Below are 17,082 nucleotides of genomic sequence, written 5' to 3'. Positions count from 1 at the left end.
AGAGGCTATTTCCTCTATTCTAGGGATGAAATTATTCCATCATCTTTTTCATCAGAGGATTAGGTCGGACCCCAGGAAGCGCGCGAAGGAAACCGCGACCTTGGAGGAGATATATGCGTAATGCAGAATTTCGTGCACGCAATACACCACACCGGCTGCGGTGCCAGGTGTTCATCGGAGCGTGTGCGGTTGATGGTAATGAACTTTCGCGAGGCAAGGCCGCCGGGGATGATTTCATAACCCGAGCGAGCGCGCGCTCTTCTGCGCGGAGTGTAATAGCATCGCGTTCGCGAAGAAAGGGGGACGGGTCAGGTCGGGACACATCCTCGCCAGAGAGAGGAGTCAAGAGGGTCGCGAGAGAGAGAGAGAGAGAGAAGGGAGCTAGACAATTGCGAGAAAGAGGGACGAGCTGAGACCGAGAGGAAACGGGAGGACTCTCCTCGCGAGTACGTCGGCTTACATAATGACTCTCCTCGCGATTTCTCGAGATATATATATATATATATATATATATATATATATATATATATATATAAACGTATGCGCGCGATTCTCTGTCCTCGATTACGAGCGAGGCGGTCGAGAGGAGCGTATAAATCTCGCGCGCGGAAATTATATTCGAGGGAAGATGCGTTTATTGTTGTGATACCGATAAACTTCTTCTGCGCGATCAAGATTGATTTAGGGCCCCGCGTATCCATTCGAAACTTTATTTTTATTCGAAACGCAGGACATTATCTCGCCGCGGAAGATTGATCAAACGACTCTCGCTGCTTTAAAAATAAATGAAAGAAGACTCACGTTTATCGATCACGAGAGAACGAGAAACAAGTGTCGGAAGGTACGTGGGATCGATTATGTCGAGATCATCGCGTCGCATTTTACGATGCAATTCTTCGTTACCACAGTCGAAATGCGTCGCGACTTTTTGCCAGCATCTTCCCGGTCGTACGCACTCAATGATCATCCCGTTAGTTCGCCGACGGTAATTTATCGTTCGTCAGCGAACCGAGAAGAAGCGAAGGAAATGCTTGCGCGGCAAAAAGCAGTCGCTCGGTTTTTGGTGCGTATCATCGTATAAGAGACTCGATGGACCGTTCGAAAGATGCGAAAGAGTCGTCGTCAACTCTGGAGAAAAAGTCGAATCGACGACGATTACCTCTTTGGAAAGCAAACATCCTCTATTTTCCCCGCCTTTTCAATTCTTTCTCGTCACGGTATCGAACAAATCTCGGATGAGCGGTTTTTACGTCGACCGACTCGCTTGATCATTTCATTATGCGTTCAATTACTGCGAGCCGAAGTGTGCGGCTGCTTCTTCGTTGAATAATCGTATTGTGTAAGAGTATTGTCAGTAGTTAGCGCACGCACAATGAAGAACACGTACGGAGATTACAATCGGGATTACACGACACCTTGACCGTGGTCTCTCCCGGAGGAAGGTGCAACGTAATAATTTAGCCCGACCATTATGCGAGACAAGAATCGTCTCGGTAGGCCACAGTGCACGCGTACGTGATGGCACCGTATAACGTGGAGGCACGCGGCTCTCTCGGGGTCCCGATTCGCTCGTGGGATTCACGAAGAGGCCGTCTTCCATTCACTCGAAGCCTGGGTCGTCGTGATTCCCGGTACAATTCGATTCATTGGAAATCGCCTGCCTCGCGGAATGCTAATTCTCGATGTCTCGCTTCTGTACGAAACCTATTGGGATAGCGAGTTTCTTTCTGCAAACAAGAATGCGTAATATAATTTTCTTGCGCGTCAAATAATTTAGCTGTCATTTACAAAGATCTAAATTATCGCGAGAAAATTATATCATGTATTTTTGTGAGATATAAAAATGCACGGATGTCGCTTGGAATCTCTTCAAGATACAAAGTCCAATTCTCGCCTCTACATCAGATCTATCGGGATAGCGAGTTTTTTTCTGCAAAAAAGAATGCGTAATATAATTTTCTTGCGCGTCAAATAATTCAGCTGTCATTTACAAAGATCTAAATTATCGCGAGAAAATTATATCGTGCATTTTTGTGAGATATAAAAATGCACGGATGTCGCTTGGAATCTCTTCAAGATACAAAGTCGAATTCTCGCCTCCACACCAGATCTATCGGGATAGCAAGTTTTTTTCTGCAAAAAAGAATGCGTAGTATAATTTTTCTGCGCGTCAAATAATTCAGCTGTCATTTACAAAGATCTAAATTATCGCGAGGAAATTATAATATATCATGCATCTTTGCAAGATGAAAAATGCACGGATGTCGCTTGGAAGCTCTCCAAGGTAGTAGCTTCGAGAAAGTGACTCGAATAGAAAAGGCTCATTGTGCGATCTCCAGAACATCTCGGTGATTGTATCTCGAGGGAGGTATCCTGTCACGTTTCAGGAACAATCGAATTCGAAGCTCCTGCGCGCGACACTTGAGTTCTGGAAAAAATTGCGAAGAAGCTTCGCGTAAAAAGAAAACGTGAAGCAGGGGAGATATAAATATATATATATATATACGCGTTCTGTTATATACGTTCGTGTCGGATTACATGCGAGAGAAGAGGCACGAGAGAGCCGAAGGGAATTCAGTATTCTGCGCGCACTCGCTATACAACTCGTTCTACTAGGGCGAGGGTGTTAATGAGAATTCGCCCACGTGTGTTCGCGCCATATGACGCTTCCACTTGTCCCGCATCAAGCCCCGATACACACATTCTCTCTCTCTTTCTCGAGAAGAGAAAACTCGAATGCGTCCTGCTGGTAATTACTATGATAAACTGCACGCAAGAGACGCATTGACGTCAACTCCCTATTGCAAATTTCACCGAGCTTATTCGGCGCAATCCCGTTTTATGCCTTTTATTAACTTCAATTCGAGCATCTATCGCTATCTTGATCTCGGGCAGCATTAATCTAATAATCGTGTGTTTTTTTTCTTAATTGCAGCGCCGGTATACGATCAGGATACCACACATGTCGCAGAGTACGATGGAGGTATGTATATATCACGCCGGTGATAACTGTATCCAATTAATCGATACGCGCGTTAATATTAATCGTATCGCGATTCGAGAAGCGTCGTGTTTTAATTAAAATATTCCAGTATTATGAATGGCTTTTATCTGATGCAGCGGTTCTTAACCGGTGTTCCGCAAAGTTATTAAAGCGCGGCATACTTGTAAAAAAAATCTACCATAATTTATTTAATTTTATGAATATTTTTAAATTTAAACTACAATTTTTTTTACTGTTATACAATTTGTATTTTATAATTTTTTAAGTATGTTCATGCATATTTTTGTTATTAGTTTTATAACATTAAAGGTTTTGGTTTTTCGCAAATTTTTCTTATAATCAAAAGTAATTTCAAAAAGATTAAGAACTACTGATCTAATGTATAGCGAAGCTTAAAACTTGTTTATTAAACTTGTTGCACGGCGTGATAATGTCGCGAAAAAAAATAATCGTATTACATAATTACGCAAATACATTTCAGAGCTTTGACATAATTATTGACGTTCGATTAACATTTTTCTAGCCGCTGCTGGATGTTACTTCAACTTTCAGCGTTATCAAGAAGGCGATAGGATCACTACGAGCGAACCATGTCTGAATTGCACGTGTCACAATCGAATGCTAATGTGTTACCTGAAGGTCTGCCCGTTCACGAAAGCGATCGGTCAGGATTGCACGGTGGAGAAGCGTCCGGATCAATGCTGCCCCGTGATCACCTGTCCGGAAGTGCCGGTCCAACTGTTAACGTCGACGACGAGCGCACCTACGGATTCCACGGAGGTCGGTTTCCACGATAATTACGGGTGTCACGTCGACGAGAGATTTTATCCAGACGGCGCGATGCTGCCGGTGGAGCATCACAATCCTTGCGAGCTTTGTTACTGCATCCGAAATAGAACCACATGCGTCATGCAAGAATGTACTCTACAAGTGGCGGGATGTAAACCGGTCTATCAAGCAGGCGTCTGTTGTCCGATCAAATACAATTGCGGTAAGTAATTACTTACATCATCCCTTACGATATCTCGCTCTCTTGTTATTTCGCGCACTCGCAATCATTGATTATTATCAGTGTTGCGATTGGATGATTTTTAAATTAGCTAGATAAAGATGGGATGAAAATATATATGAAGATTTTGTTTTAAATATATCTAGATAAAATTATATTTCTTCGATTCATTCGATTCATCTAGATTCCAAATGGTATTATTTCTAAGACCGCTTATGTAAACACAGTTATTAAAAAATGTAAATTATAAAAGGGATATAAAAAGTTTGATTTATAAATTTTTTTATCGCTTAACGCTCAAGTACTACTAATTAAGTATTTTTATGTGCTATGACTCTAAATCAAATTTTCTGAATATTACTCTAAATAAATAAGGGAAGATAACTCTTTTTTACCTATGATGCAGATATAGAAAATACATATTTTTATTATCTATATAAAGATAAAATGACGTCAAAATTTCATCTAGATATAATCATCTCTATAATTTTATTTAGATAATAGTAAACACTGATTATTATTCGCGCAGAATATGATGAGGAACCTAGCACCACGGTTGGTCCAACTCCTGGGCTCATCGTCACCACGACTCTACCTCCCGGCGCGTCGTCCCAATGTTACCACGAGGATAAAATGTACGAAGACGGTGATCTAATTTACTCGAGTCAGCCTTGCGAGCATTGCTATTGTTTCCGAGGTGAGATCGCTTGCGCGGTGCAAAATTGCGGAACGCCGATGCAAGAGCATGGAAAGAATTGCACGGCCTTACCACCACCAGAAGGAGAATGCTGTCCGACCATATACGAGTGCGGTAAGTAATTTCATGTAATAACCGACGGTTGTGTGCGATGTATTATGACTTATCGATCTAATTGAGGTAATCAATAAACATTGCGCATTAAAGGATATATTTATGATCGTAAACTTATTGCAGAGGAAGACGGACAAGGAACCACGGAAGAAGCTGAAGGACAAACACCGCATGATCTATTGACGACCGAGTCACCCATGCTGATCGATCAGGAAGATCAGCAAGTGACAAGTGAACAGCCTCAGGAGGAAACATTCCCAGGCGCCGACAATGCTATACCGGACGCTCACGAGGGAGAAGAAGAAGAGGGTGTTCAAGGAACTATCGAACACATTACTCAGGAACACATTTCCTTTACCGAAACACCCGAAGAACAACCCGCAACACCACCGGCAGAAGAGAACGCTATACCCGAGACGGAAACTACCGCTGTTGAAAAGGAGTCAAGTCCTTCTTCTGCTGAAGTGACACCGGAAGAAGCAGTAACTACGAAAGTACCCTCCGAAACAGAAGCAACGAAGACGGAAGCGCCTACGACGATACAAAAAACTGAAGAAAGTTTAGCTACCGAAGCACCTGGCATTGAATTACCGGAAACTTCGTCTATGAAAAGTTTACGACCGGAAGAAGAAGCGGCCACTACAGAACATGTACCTGAAGAACGCGAAGAAATAAATACAGAAGAGACCGTAGTTGAAAAGGAACAACCGACTGAACCTGCCGTTAGCGAAGAAACGCAGACTGAAAGTGGATTAGAAAAGGCTACTAGTCCACACGAAGGACTTCCAGAAGTAACTAAAGCAGAAGAAACAACGGAAGAAGGACAAATTAGCGTAACGGAAACGCCAGAAACACCAGAAATCTCGACCGAAATTGTTGAAAAAGCAACATTACCGGTCGTAGAAGCTGAAGAGCCTGGTATTAGCACAGTTCCTGAATCTATTACCAAGAAAATGAAGGAAAGCGAAGATAAACTAGAGACCACGAGTGAAATTTTAGCGACCGAGACGGAAGCACCGATAAAAGAAACAACTGCAGCTATAGCTGAGGCGTCCAGTACTGAAAAAATTATTACCGAAGAAGAAATATCTCATCTGACAGAAGCCACTGTTACGGAAGAAGCTCAACCGACTGAAGCGACTAGTTTACCTACGAAACCACCTGCTGAAGAAGAACAACAACGGCCGGAAGAGCAGCCGACATCCGAACACGCAGTAATTGAAAAAGAGCAAACTGCTAAAAAGGAAGATGCTGGTTTGACTGAGAGTCCAGTAACAGCCGAAGAACATATTACTACGGAAGAGCAACGTGCGGAGGAATCAACTTCAAAAATTCCAGCTCAAGGTCCAACCAGCATACCGATTCCTGAACGAAGTCCGGAACAGAAAGCGGAAGATGAGAACGTATATCATGTAACTGAAGATTACCATGACATTACACGTCCAGAAATGAGTCCTGACAATCTCGTAACTGAACATGCACAGGAAATTTCTACAACATACGCTCCGCAGGAACAAGAAACTACATCAGTCTCATCGGAAGAAATTACAAAATCAATTGCGGAGGAAACTGAAATACCAGAGGAAGAAAGTGCGAAACCGGAAGAAGCTACAGAAATAAGTCAACCAAGCCAGCCTAAACCTGAAATTACCACGAGCTCTGAAGAAACAAAAGTGGAAAGTACTCCTGCTGTTACCGAAACTCAAGCTAGTACGGAATCTTCTGCAACTACTGTTTCTCCCATACTAGGAGAAAAAGCATCGGAGGAAACCGAAACTAAAGTACCGCAAACAGAAATTCAGTCAACAGAAGAAACTCTCAAAGAAGAATTGCCTACAAAGGAACCTAGCATCGAAAGTTCTTCTGAACAAATTAGTAGTGAGAAAGGAGTACAACCAAAGAAGGAACAGCCAAAAGAAGAAGAAATAGAGACACAACCTCCGATCATAACGGAACCAGAAACATCGATCCCAGCTGAACATTCAACGGTGCCTTCGAGTCTTGAAGAAGAGCAAACAACAAAAGGTGAACATATTACCGTAATTCCTGAACAATCGACTGTGTCACAAACCGAACAAATAGAAACTGAAATTACTCCTGTTGAAAAAGTCGAGGAACATATTACAGAACAATCTGCTACTTCACCAAGTATAACCGAAGAAGAAAAAGAAATACAAACCGAAGAACCTATCTTAAAAGAAACAGAAACCACGGTAAAGGTAGAAAAAGCCGAAGAAGAGCTTACAACACAAGCGCCTACTGAGCAGTATTCAACGGAAAAGATTTCAGAAGAAGCTGCTACTACAGAAAGTCAAACCGAGGCACCTGCGATCGAGAAAAAGCCTGAGGAAGCAGAAGGTACAGAAAAAATATCAACAGAAGGTATAGAACAACAAACTGAAACAATAATAGAAAAGGAACCTGAAGAAGTTAAACCAACGGAAGTTACAAGTATCGAACAGACGGAATTACCCGCAGAACATCCTATTACAACAGATAAAGCTGAAAAAGAAATTGAAGAAAAAATCTTTGTACCTGTATCTACGGAGGAAGTGCAAACAGAAATTCCTGTAGTCGAAACTGGATCTACCGAACCATCGGTCGCAGAGGAAACAGAGAAAGTACAGACTGAATCTTCTGTTAGCGAGGAATATATACCAAGTCAATCTTCGATTCATTCAGATCGCAAGGAGGATCACGAATCTGTTGAACCAAAACCAAGCGAAGAAGAACAGGGAGGTGAAGAACAAGTAACTAAGAAACCATCTCTTGAAGAGGAAGAAGAGACTAAAATACACGAAGAGCCACAGAAAACGACAGTTTCTTCCGAAGAAGCTGTTACCGAATCTATTTCACCGGAAGAAAAACCGACTGAAGTTGCTGGCACAACGACACTCGCAGGCGAAGCCGTTACGCCACCAGTTATAAAGGAACAACCTGAAGTAGTGAGCGAACAACCAGAAAAGATTACAACAGAATTATCAGAAGAAGAACCAACCCAGGGACCAATCACTGAACAACAGCCTGAAATACATGTAAGAAAAGAGACTGAAGCACCCATTTCTGTAACTCCAATCAGCGCAGGCGAAGAGGAGGCCAGTAAATCGACCGAAGCTGCACCAAGCGAAGGAACTACGACACCTGGATTTATTGAAGAATCGACGAAGCATGAAGGTGAAACAGAAATTATACCCTCTACAGAATCTATATCCTCGGAAGAGAAACAACCGGAGACACATGAGCAGACTACACAATCATTGGTAACGGAAAAAGAATTACCCCAGGAAGGAGGTGAAGAGCCTATTGAAATATCCACGAAAGAGAGCGCAATTCCAGAAACGCCTGAAGTGCCTACTACCGAGGAACAACCACAGAAGCCCGAAGAGAAAGAAATTACAAGCACGGAGGCGCCGATTCATGAAGAAGAACATGCAACAGAGACACCTGAGATAAAAACTACTGAAATACCACTGGAAAATATACCTCAGTATTCGACCGAAACGAGCATTCCTGAAGAAACTCTTCCAGAAAAAGAAAGTACACCGGAGATCGCACCTCGTCCGTCAGGTATTCCGGGAGAAGGTAATTGTCTTGTCGAAGGACAATCCTACAGCAATAATTCAGCTGTTCCGCCGGCGAATACGTGTCAAACGAGTTGTCGTTGTATCAGCAGTATCGTACAATGTGAACTTGTGGAGTGCGCCCCACCGGCTCATTCATCAAACTGCATGCCCGTTTACACGAGCGGAGATTCATGCTGCCCAATGTATGTATGTGATTCAACACCCACTGTCGAACAGGAATTGGAGTCCGACAGTCACGTAATCGAGCCGCATATTCCTGAAGCAGAGGAAGGCGAAAAGACTTCTACGCCGGCAGAGATATCAACAGAAAAACCAGCGGCAGAGATTACTGAAGCAGCGAAAGAATATAGTACATTAGCTGGTGAAATCACTACACCAGAAATACGACCGGCGGAAGTCACTGTTCCCACTATTTCGACGGAAGAAGAGGTAGAATTAACAACTGAAAAGCAGCAGACAACTTTGAAATCTATCGAACCAGTTTACGAACAACCAACTACAATTGCGCAATCTATTGAGGAGCAGCCTGAGGCTCATACTGTTAGTTCCGTGCTTGAGACATCACAGGAATCTGCCAGTCAAGTACCCGAAGAAGGACAATATACTGAGTTACCAAAGGTGACAGAAATTACCGAAGGCAAAATTAGTGAAAAAGAAGAAGGTGTAACAGAATCAGCAGTTTCGACCGAGCAGGAGGAGATTGAAAAACAGACTCCTGTTAGTGGCGAGGAACAAGTTGTCACTTCCACGCATATTTCTACGGAACAGGAACTTCATGGCGAAGAGGCTACGACTCCTATTACAATAGAAGAGAAGAAAGAAGAAGTTACAACCATTCGTACTGAAAAGGAAGAAGAGACTACGTCCATCAAAGAAAAACCGTCTGAGGAAGAAAGTATCGAGGAACAATCTACGCTTAAGTCAATTGAAGAAGGCGAGGAACAACCTGAAGAAGAGATAGTACCAATATCAACCGAAAAATCAATTGTTGAAGAAGAGTTACCAGCGAAACCGGAAATTTCAGAGGAACAAAAGACTGATAAACCAATTGAGAGTACTTCCATTCCTGAAATCCAACCAACGACGGAGCATAAACCCGAAAGTGAAACTAAATCTGAAGAAGAAAAAGAACATGAAATAGTTACGTCGGCCGAAGGTGAACAAGCTACGCAGACAGAAAAACCAGAAATTCAAACAAAATTGCCTGAAATTGCCCCGAGCGAAGCAGAGACACAGGAATCGATCGCACCTGCTGTCGAATCGACGACTTTGATACACGATCATACGGTCGAGGAAGCACCATCAGAGGAACAAACAACTATAAAATCTATAGAAGTTTCTACGGAAGAAAGCAAAGAAGAAATAAAACCGGAGTCTTCAACTAAAGTTCCTGAAGAAGAATATGTTACGATTCCTGTCTCTCCCGTTGAAGCAGAGATACCCGGCGAAGTGACAACTGAACAGGAATTAGAAAAATCTACTCCTGAAGTTTCTCAAGAAGAAACATCGCCGGAGACAATGAAAGAAACTACAGAACATCCCGAAGAACACACCGAACCATCAGAACATGAAGAACCATCCGTCACAAAATTATCCGAAGAAAAACCGTCTGAAACTGAATCTCCGATTAGCACGGAGCAACCAGTGAAAGCTATCGAAGTTGAAGAAACAGAAGCAGAACATGAGAAGCCCACTGAACCCAGTATCATTCACGAGCCGGAAGGTACGCAAATTTCGATTGAAGAGCAGCCAGAAGCTGCGACTGAAACTGAATCTCATACACCCGAATCTCCTGTCGAAGAACATACAATAGCCGAGGAAATACCAACAACATCTGTATCTGTAGAAGAAGAAGCCAGCGAGCAGCCAATTACAAAAGAAACTGAGCCAAGTCTAGAAGAAGTGGAAACTAAGCAACCTATTATTCCCGAAGCACCTGCTGTACAAGAAGAACACATTCCAATCGAAGAGCACACTACGAAACCTGAAGAGCATCCTGTTGAGAAACAGACTATTATTCCTAGTGAAGGCGAACCAACGGAAAGTGGCATTTCGACGGAAGAAGTCACGCCGGAAAGCGTAACAAGCCAACAGGAACAAATAGGAACTGAAAAGACTGTAGAAAGTGCCAAACCAGAAACGGAAATTCCTAGTTCAACGGAAGAACAAACTGTTATTCCCGAAATTCCCAAGGAGGAAGAGGAGCAGAAACCTGAAATCGAAGTAACGAAAGAAACGGATAAACAAGAACCGATCACGGAAGAAATTATTAAAGAGGAAGCTGTAACATCTGCAGGTACTACGGAAAAGTATCCTGTCGTGGAAGAGCATACCGCGCCAGAAATTGAAACAAAAATTCATGAACCAATAGAAACAACAATTGCGCCGAAAGAGCAGAAACCTGAAGAGGGAATTACAAGCGAGCCGGAGCATCCATTGAGCGAAGAAGCGACGACCGAGCCAAGCTTGATATCTGAAGAACATTCAACTGTACCGGTAGAAGAAGAAGAAAAAGAAACAAGCACTCATAAACCGGAATATCAGACAACGTTATCTACCGCAGAAGAAGAAGTATCGAAACCGGCGACCGAAGTCAGTGAAGTGGAAAAACTGTCACCCGAAGAAGGAGCCGCTGTAACTGAAAGTGCAACGGAAAAACCGGAGGAATTTATTACCAAAGTTTCTGCCGAAGTAAGCACAACCGAAAAGTCTGCAGAAGTTCCATCTGAAACAGAAAAATCAATACCAGAAGGGGAAACAGAAAAATCAATACCAGAAGGGGAAACAGAACCATCTGAGCAGCAACAAGGTGAAACTACCACGCAATTAATTGAAGGTGCTGTAACTGAGGAGAAATTACCAGAGGAAGCGGTTCCAGTGGAAGTTATTCCAGAAGAGAAACCAAGCGAAGCTTCTGTACCAGATGAAGAGGAAGCACATTCTACCGAACCCAGTCTTCCAGTCGAAACGACTTCCATTCATGAAGAAGAACAGCCAACGATAACGAAATTACAGCCGACTGAAGAACCTCTTCCTTCCGAAGAAGAAACTGTTGCACCGGGAGAGGTTCAGCCTAGCGAGCCTGAAGAAGGCGAAGTGCATCCAGGTATATCTGAAGAACCTCAATATTCTACTACGGAACATGCGCCCGAAACAACGATAAAAACAGAAGAGCATCCGGAAACCGAACAACCAGAAATCTCGGAAGCTACTCTGCCAACTGAAGGACCAATCAAGGTATCTGGCGTGCCAATTGAATTGCCGGAAGAAAAAACTACTATCGGACCAACATCATCGGAAGAGGCCGAAGCTCAGGCTACGATAAAACCTGAAGAAGGCGAACAACCGGCGGAAACACCGGTCGAGGATCATGTCACAAAGACACCGCCAGTATCGACAGAATTACCAGCCGGAGAAATTACAGAAGGGATTCCCGAAGAGGAAATCGTTCATCCTCAAGAGGGTGAAGAGATTGGTCATCCTCACTTTGATCACTTCCCGGAGGCTACCGTGAAGCCAGACACCGACTATTCCGCGGAGGGTGAATTAACATTGGGATCCGACGAGGAACATTTGCGACCGATCAATCATACTGAATCATCAGAACAACCGTACGAACCTCCCTTCCACGAACAACAACCGGAGACTACTTCGGCGCCTCATATTCCGGATTATTCCGATCAGTCCGTGTCGGGAGAGGAGAATCCTCACTTCCCCGTGCAAGGCGGCAGTTATTTGAATCCCGACGAGGATTACGACGAAGACGAACAGGTCTACGGACCGGGTACCTGCCGATACGGAGGCAAAGTCTACGTCTCGGCGCAACAAATACCTAGGGACGACCCGTGCGACTTCTGCTTCTGCTTCAGGAGTGACATCATTTGCTTGCAACAAAGCTGTCCGCCGCCTATTCCGGGCTGCCATGAGGAACCGATCAGCGGTTTCTGCTGTCCTAGATACGAATGTCCTGTATCGATGGCCATGTCTCTTAACTTGACCACCACCACTACCACAACTACGACCACGTTACCGCCGCTTTTTCACGCTCACGCTTATAAGGGTGCCGCGAGACGAAGCGGCTGCCAGATCCAAGGTCACGCGTATCGAGTAGGAGAAGTCATTAAGTCGGCGTCTGGACCTTGCCTTCATTGCACGTAAGTATCAACGAAAATATATCTTTGTGTTCCTATAATTAAATTTTTACGTCAATTTTGTGCACCTCATTATGTTGTCTCGGAAAAATTTAACGCAAACTCTTGTAAAATTTCAGCTGTGGAGGTGACGGTAACATGAAATGCGATCCGCGAATGTGCAGTCCGGAACCGATGCTGAGGCAAATGATCGCTACGGCTGCGGCCAAGAGGAGAAGATGAGCCGCCGAATTGGATCGTCTTTACAAAGAATCATATACGAGGACGAGGAAGTCGACAGCGGGATTCAGTGTTGTATAAAAGTGAAATTAAAATTATTCTAAACTACCTAAACGTCGTGCGGAACACAGACAATAGTGTGCTTCGGCGATCACGAACTGAGTGGCCAAAACGAGTAAACGTTTATACTAATAATATTATATTATGTTATATATAAAAAAGAGAGAAAGAGAGAGAAACAGCGATGAACGAGAGATGAAGGAGAGGTAATTAATATTGATCGGAGATCTGCGTAGGGAATTAACTGCGTATCGAGGCGCGTTATCGGTGCTAGTACGCGAACATGGAAGGAGGAAACAAAGCGGCGCAGATGTAGAGAATATAAGGGAAAGGAAAAAGAATAAATTTCGTTCGTGATAATTCCGCGTTCTGTCTCACGGGATATTTTGTACGGCCCGAAAGAAAGAAAGAAAGAAAGAGAGAAAAAAATTACTGAACGTACGAGACTTATGACTGTGCCTTCGTCAAGTGTCGAATATCAGCGGCACTGCTTTCGTTTCGGCAACGAGCGCCGTCTGCAGCCACGGTCATCGTCGTCGGTATTTTAAATAAGCCCTGAAGAATCGCGATCACGCGCGACTTCGTAGGTAGTGAGAGAAAAAAGAGAGAAAGAGGGAGAGAGGGAGAGAAATGCGACGAATGCGTTTTGTACGATGCATAAAACGAAAAAACAGAAAAGAAAATTCATTGCGTCAATAATCGATCGCGCAGTGATACTGAAACAGCGGAGGAGAATCGTACGAAGAATACCTCGATTTATAGAGATCTTCTCTAGTTAGAAGTTTTTTAAACATTTTTCTACGCAAACTACATGTCCACGGTATTTTTTTTACGATGCTACGTTAGAAATTGTGAAAAGGGAGGGAGAAAAAAAAACATGATCGCGTAGTTTTACGGTTCTTACGGTATCACTGCGACAATCTTAGGCGACGACGATATGTCATTATTTGATCGAGCGCGTTTTTTGATCGTTTTTATTCGGCTGCTATTGTGTGTCCTAATGATCGGGTCACTTTATTCAAGTTCGCTGACATTCACGCGCACTCGAACACGATCGATATTTTAATAGATCGGCACAGCCGATCATGCTTCCAGTACTCTTAAGCCACGAGGATTCTAAAATCCTATAGTCGCGTTTTCCTCTCGAGGAAGAACTTCCGATCGAGCCATCTCTTTCTATCTTTTTTTAATCGCTCCATCAATCGTACACAGTGCCAACGATCGTGTCCTAGTGCGCGCGCGGGTGTGTGCATGTGCGTGTGTGTGCGTGGTGCGTATAATATGTTAAAAGGATGAAAGAGGTAGCCAGAGAGAAAGAGAGACGAAAGATACACGCATCTCAAAGCTCAAACTGCGGCTCGCGCGGAGGACCGATCCGAGAATTTGCTTCTCCGGCGAGCTGGCGTCATTATACATATATATAAATATAAATATATATATAAATATAAATATATATACATTTATATATAATTCTTTATATACACTGTACCCTCCTGATGATAATACTTAACGATAACAATGTTCTATACGTTTGTACGAAAGTATAGTTATCTAAGACTAGATGATAAAATCGCTCGCGCACAGGTTCTTCAGTCTCAAAGTGTCGCGCCAGAAGAGAGGAAGCGATGCACGATCTTCGAGACCTTCCGGGATCATTTCCCAAGGTCATTTATTTATCTTGATAGCAATTATATGCGACTCATCGTTCAAGGGCGAGAGCTGTCGCTCAACGTCATGCTTTGAGACTCTGGAACTCTGCGGGCTCTCTTTAGTATGATAAATAGATCGAATGCTATATCGTGTCGCACAAAATACTGCGCATACTGTCTGTATTTATAATAATCGAACGAAGACGAGTCGAAGTTCAGTCTTCCTGATATCAGCGGCCCGTTAGTTCTAGTACTCGTTTATTGATAATTAAGAGCTCATATCTGCCCGAGGGAACAGCTTCTCACGGAGAATTATCATGAAAGCGCGTTTTCTCTTTTTTTGTTCACGTAAAAGATCTCTCTCGACTTGAATGACCAACGAATAATCGCGTATTTGTAGAGCTTCCACGACAACACTCGATCGTGATATATAAAATAGCCATATTATTACTGTTACTGTTTTTTTTTCAGATATAGACAAACCAATATTCCACACACGTCAATAATAAATGATTAATACACGTATATGTGAGACGCTTTTGTTTTATATAACGTCGTAATAAAATTATGTAAGGTTTACAAAAAAATTGTCAGAAATACCTTGAAGAAAAGCAGACATTTGTGGATAAAGATAATAACAAATGTGTCGGGACATTTTGTATAATTTTAAAAATGTGATACATACCTCTCTCAAGTAGTTGCAAAAAATATGATGAAAAGACGCGAAGGATTCTTGATTCGATTTGTTAATTAATTTTCTTTGCGACAATTAATTATCACGGTACGTCGTTCAAAACGGAGTCGAGTCAGTTCTTTTCAAGCCAATATTTTAGTGATTATAATCGCAATCTAGTATTTATATCTTGATATCACTCATCCCCTTAACTCATAGCGAGTAACATTACCGAAGGTAAATCAGTGTCGAATATATTTAACGGATAAGTACGAAATATTATGGCATATAATTGTAATAACGTTAGATAAATATATATATATGTGTATATATATATATATATATATATATATATATATATATATATATATATGATGGATACACAAATAGGATGCATGTAAACTAATGTCGAAGTCATGTTACGGCGAAAGTGTAGAGATATATACTTTTCCATCTAGACTTGCGCACACAACTTTATATATAGACACGCATATATACGCATTATACTTACGCACGAAGCGACCAATTTTCATCTTCATCCACGTCGTATCCTCGTATCGTTAATATAATCGCGCAAATAGATCACATTCGCACGCGCTGCGTTTCTTTTTCAAATATTCGCGATACCGCGACTTCTTTCGATAATCGATAAGTATCGATAGGAGGAGGCGATGGCGCGAATGAAGATTCGAATTGGTCACGTGGGCTCGTACAATGCAGCGAAAATGGCGCGCAGTAAAGGATACTCGACCCGCGCGCGATGGATTTTCGATGCTTTTCTACATACGTGAGTACGATCGCGCCATGCGTATGATTTGACTACTTGTTTTGCCGCGTATATATTATGATATGTGATAAACGACGGTGAATAAACGAGAGAGCGAGCCGGAAAGGTGTCCCGGCGGTGCCGACTGTACGGAAGTAGGCTAGAATTCGACAGTACGTGCTAGTATAAAGTGTCCTTTTTATATGAATAAAAGATTTTGTATGTCAATCTATACACACGTGCATTTTTTTCTCAATTTTGCGTTTGCAGATTTATCTACCATCCTTCCTCGCCTTTCGACGGAAAAAATCAATTCAGTTTGACAAAAGGTAATTAATGAAGTTTAATTAGATCGTTGCTAATATATGATATAATTGATATTAATTGAAATTAAATATAAATTATTGGAGACGTAACATTTTCATTTTATGCGTAATATGTGTTATCAGACTAGATAAAAGTAAAAAAATGTATTTTTTAAAATCATATATATATTGTAAAAAAAATACGATTATATTAGGAAAGATATCGTACGCGGTTCATTTCCGACATTCCGATGTGTTTAAATTGCATTTTCGTGTATGTGAATGCAAATATGAATACGATACATCCATTATTGATGTTTAAGAAGAAACTGAATAGGTAGAAAACTTGATATTTCCATAACATATTTACATACATACTTTATATTTGTGTAACAAATACATAAAATTCTCGTATTGAAAAGCTGTTAGCTAGTTATATTTCTAGACTCTAGAGCGTAAGTTGGCAACGCGTGTTTTGACGCATATTCAGAGTGGTGTTATTTTTCGGTATTCGCGCTAAGTGGGAGCATCGTGTTGCTTGATTTTGGAATAAAATAACGTGAAACGTCGTTGACAACGAGCGATGGAGGCTGGTGCGAGTACGGGTACTCGTACGACGCGATTTATGATGGAAGGCGTCGGTGCCCGAGTGATTCGCGGACCGGAATGGAAGTGGGGAAAACAGGTTAGGATGAGAGGTTAACTTCATTAAATGGACCTTTTTCGTGACAACTTCACTCTTTCGTTCTACGAGATTACTCGCAACGAGTAATTTCACGTCTCCTATTTCCTCTCACGGGGCTACGACAATTTTTTCAAAGAATTTGCATGTATAAAGGGTTAATCTACTT

At 42.3% G+C, this 17,082-nt stretch overlaps 2 protein-coding genes across 3 annotated transcripts in view; both read left to right on the top strand.

Moving 5' to 3' along the window:
* Positions 1–16,160, top strand: part of LOC114937463 (uncharacterized) — a 157,869-nt gene extending 141,709 nt beyond the window's left edge. For both annotated transcript variants that reach the window (XM_085485074.1, XM_029310911.2), the window contains 5 exons: positions 2,936–2,983; positions 3,528–3,995; positions 4,543–4,824; positions 4,948–12,562; positions 12,679–16,160. In XM_085485074.1, the coding sequence (XP_085341200.1) occupies positions 2,936–2,983; positions 3,528–3,995; positions 4,543–4,824; positions 4,948–12,562; positions 12,679–12,781 (8,516 nt within the window). In that variant the 3' untranslated portion in view covers positions 12,782–16,160. The remainder of the gene's footprint in view (positions 1–2,935; positions 2,984–3,527; positions 3,996–4,542; positions 4,825–4,947; positions 12,563–12,678) is intronic.
* Positions 16,161–16,711: 551 nt separating this feature from the next.
* The window catches only part of mib1 (E3 ubiquitin-protein ligase mind bomb 1), a 374,656-nt gene continuing 374,285 nt past the window's right edge, over positions 16,712–17,082 (top strand). Inside the window, exon 1 of the mRNA XM_029310927.2 lies at positions 16,712–16,916. Coding sequence (XP_029166760.1) covers positions 16,815–16,916 — 102 coding nt within the window. The 5' untranslated portion in view covers positions 16,712–16,814. The remainder of the gene's footprint in view (positions 16,917–17,082) is intronic.

The sequence above is a fragment of the Nylanderia fulva genome, unplaced genomic scaffold, assembly GCF_048542155.1.
Source record: "Nylanderia fulva isolate GAGA-0341 unplaced genomic scaffold, ASM4854215v1 Scaffold34, whole genome shotgun sequence".
Classification (NCBI taxonomy): Eukaryota; Metazoa; Arthropoda; class Insecta; order Hymenoptera; family Formicidae; genus Nylanderia; species Nylanderia fulva.
Note: the sequence above shows the minus strand (reverse complement) of the source record. Positions and strands in the feature narration are given on the sequence as shown.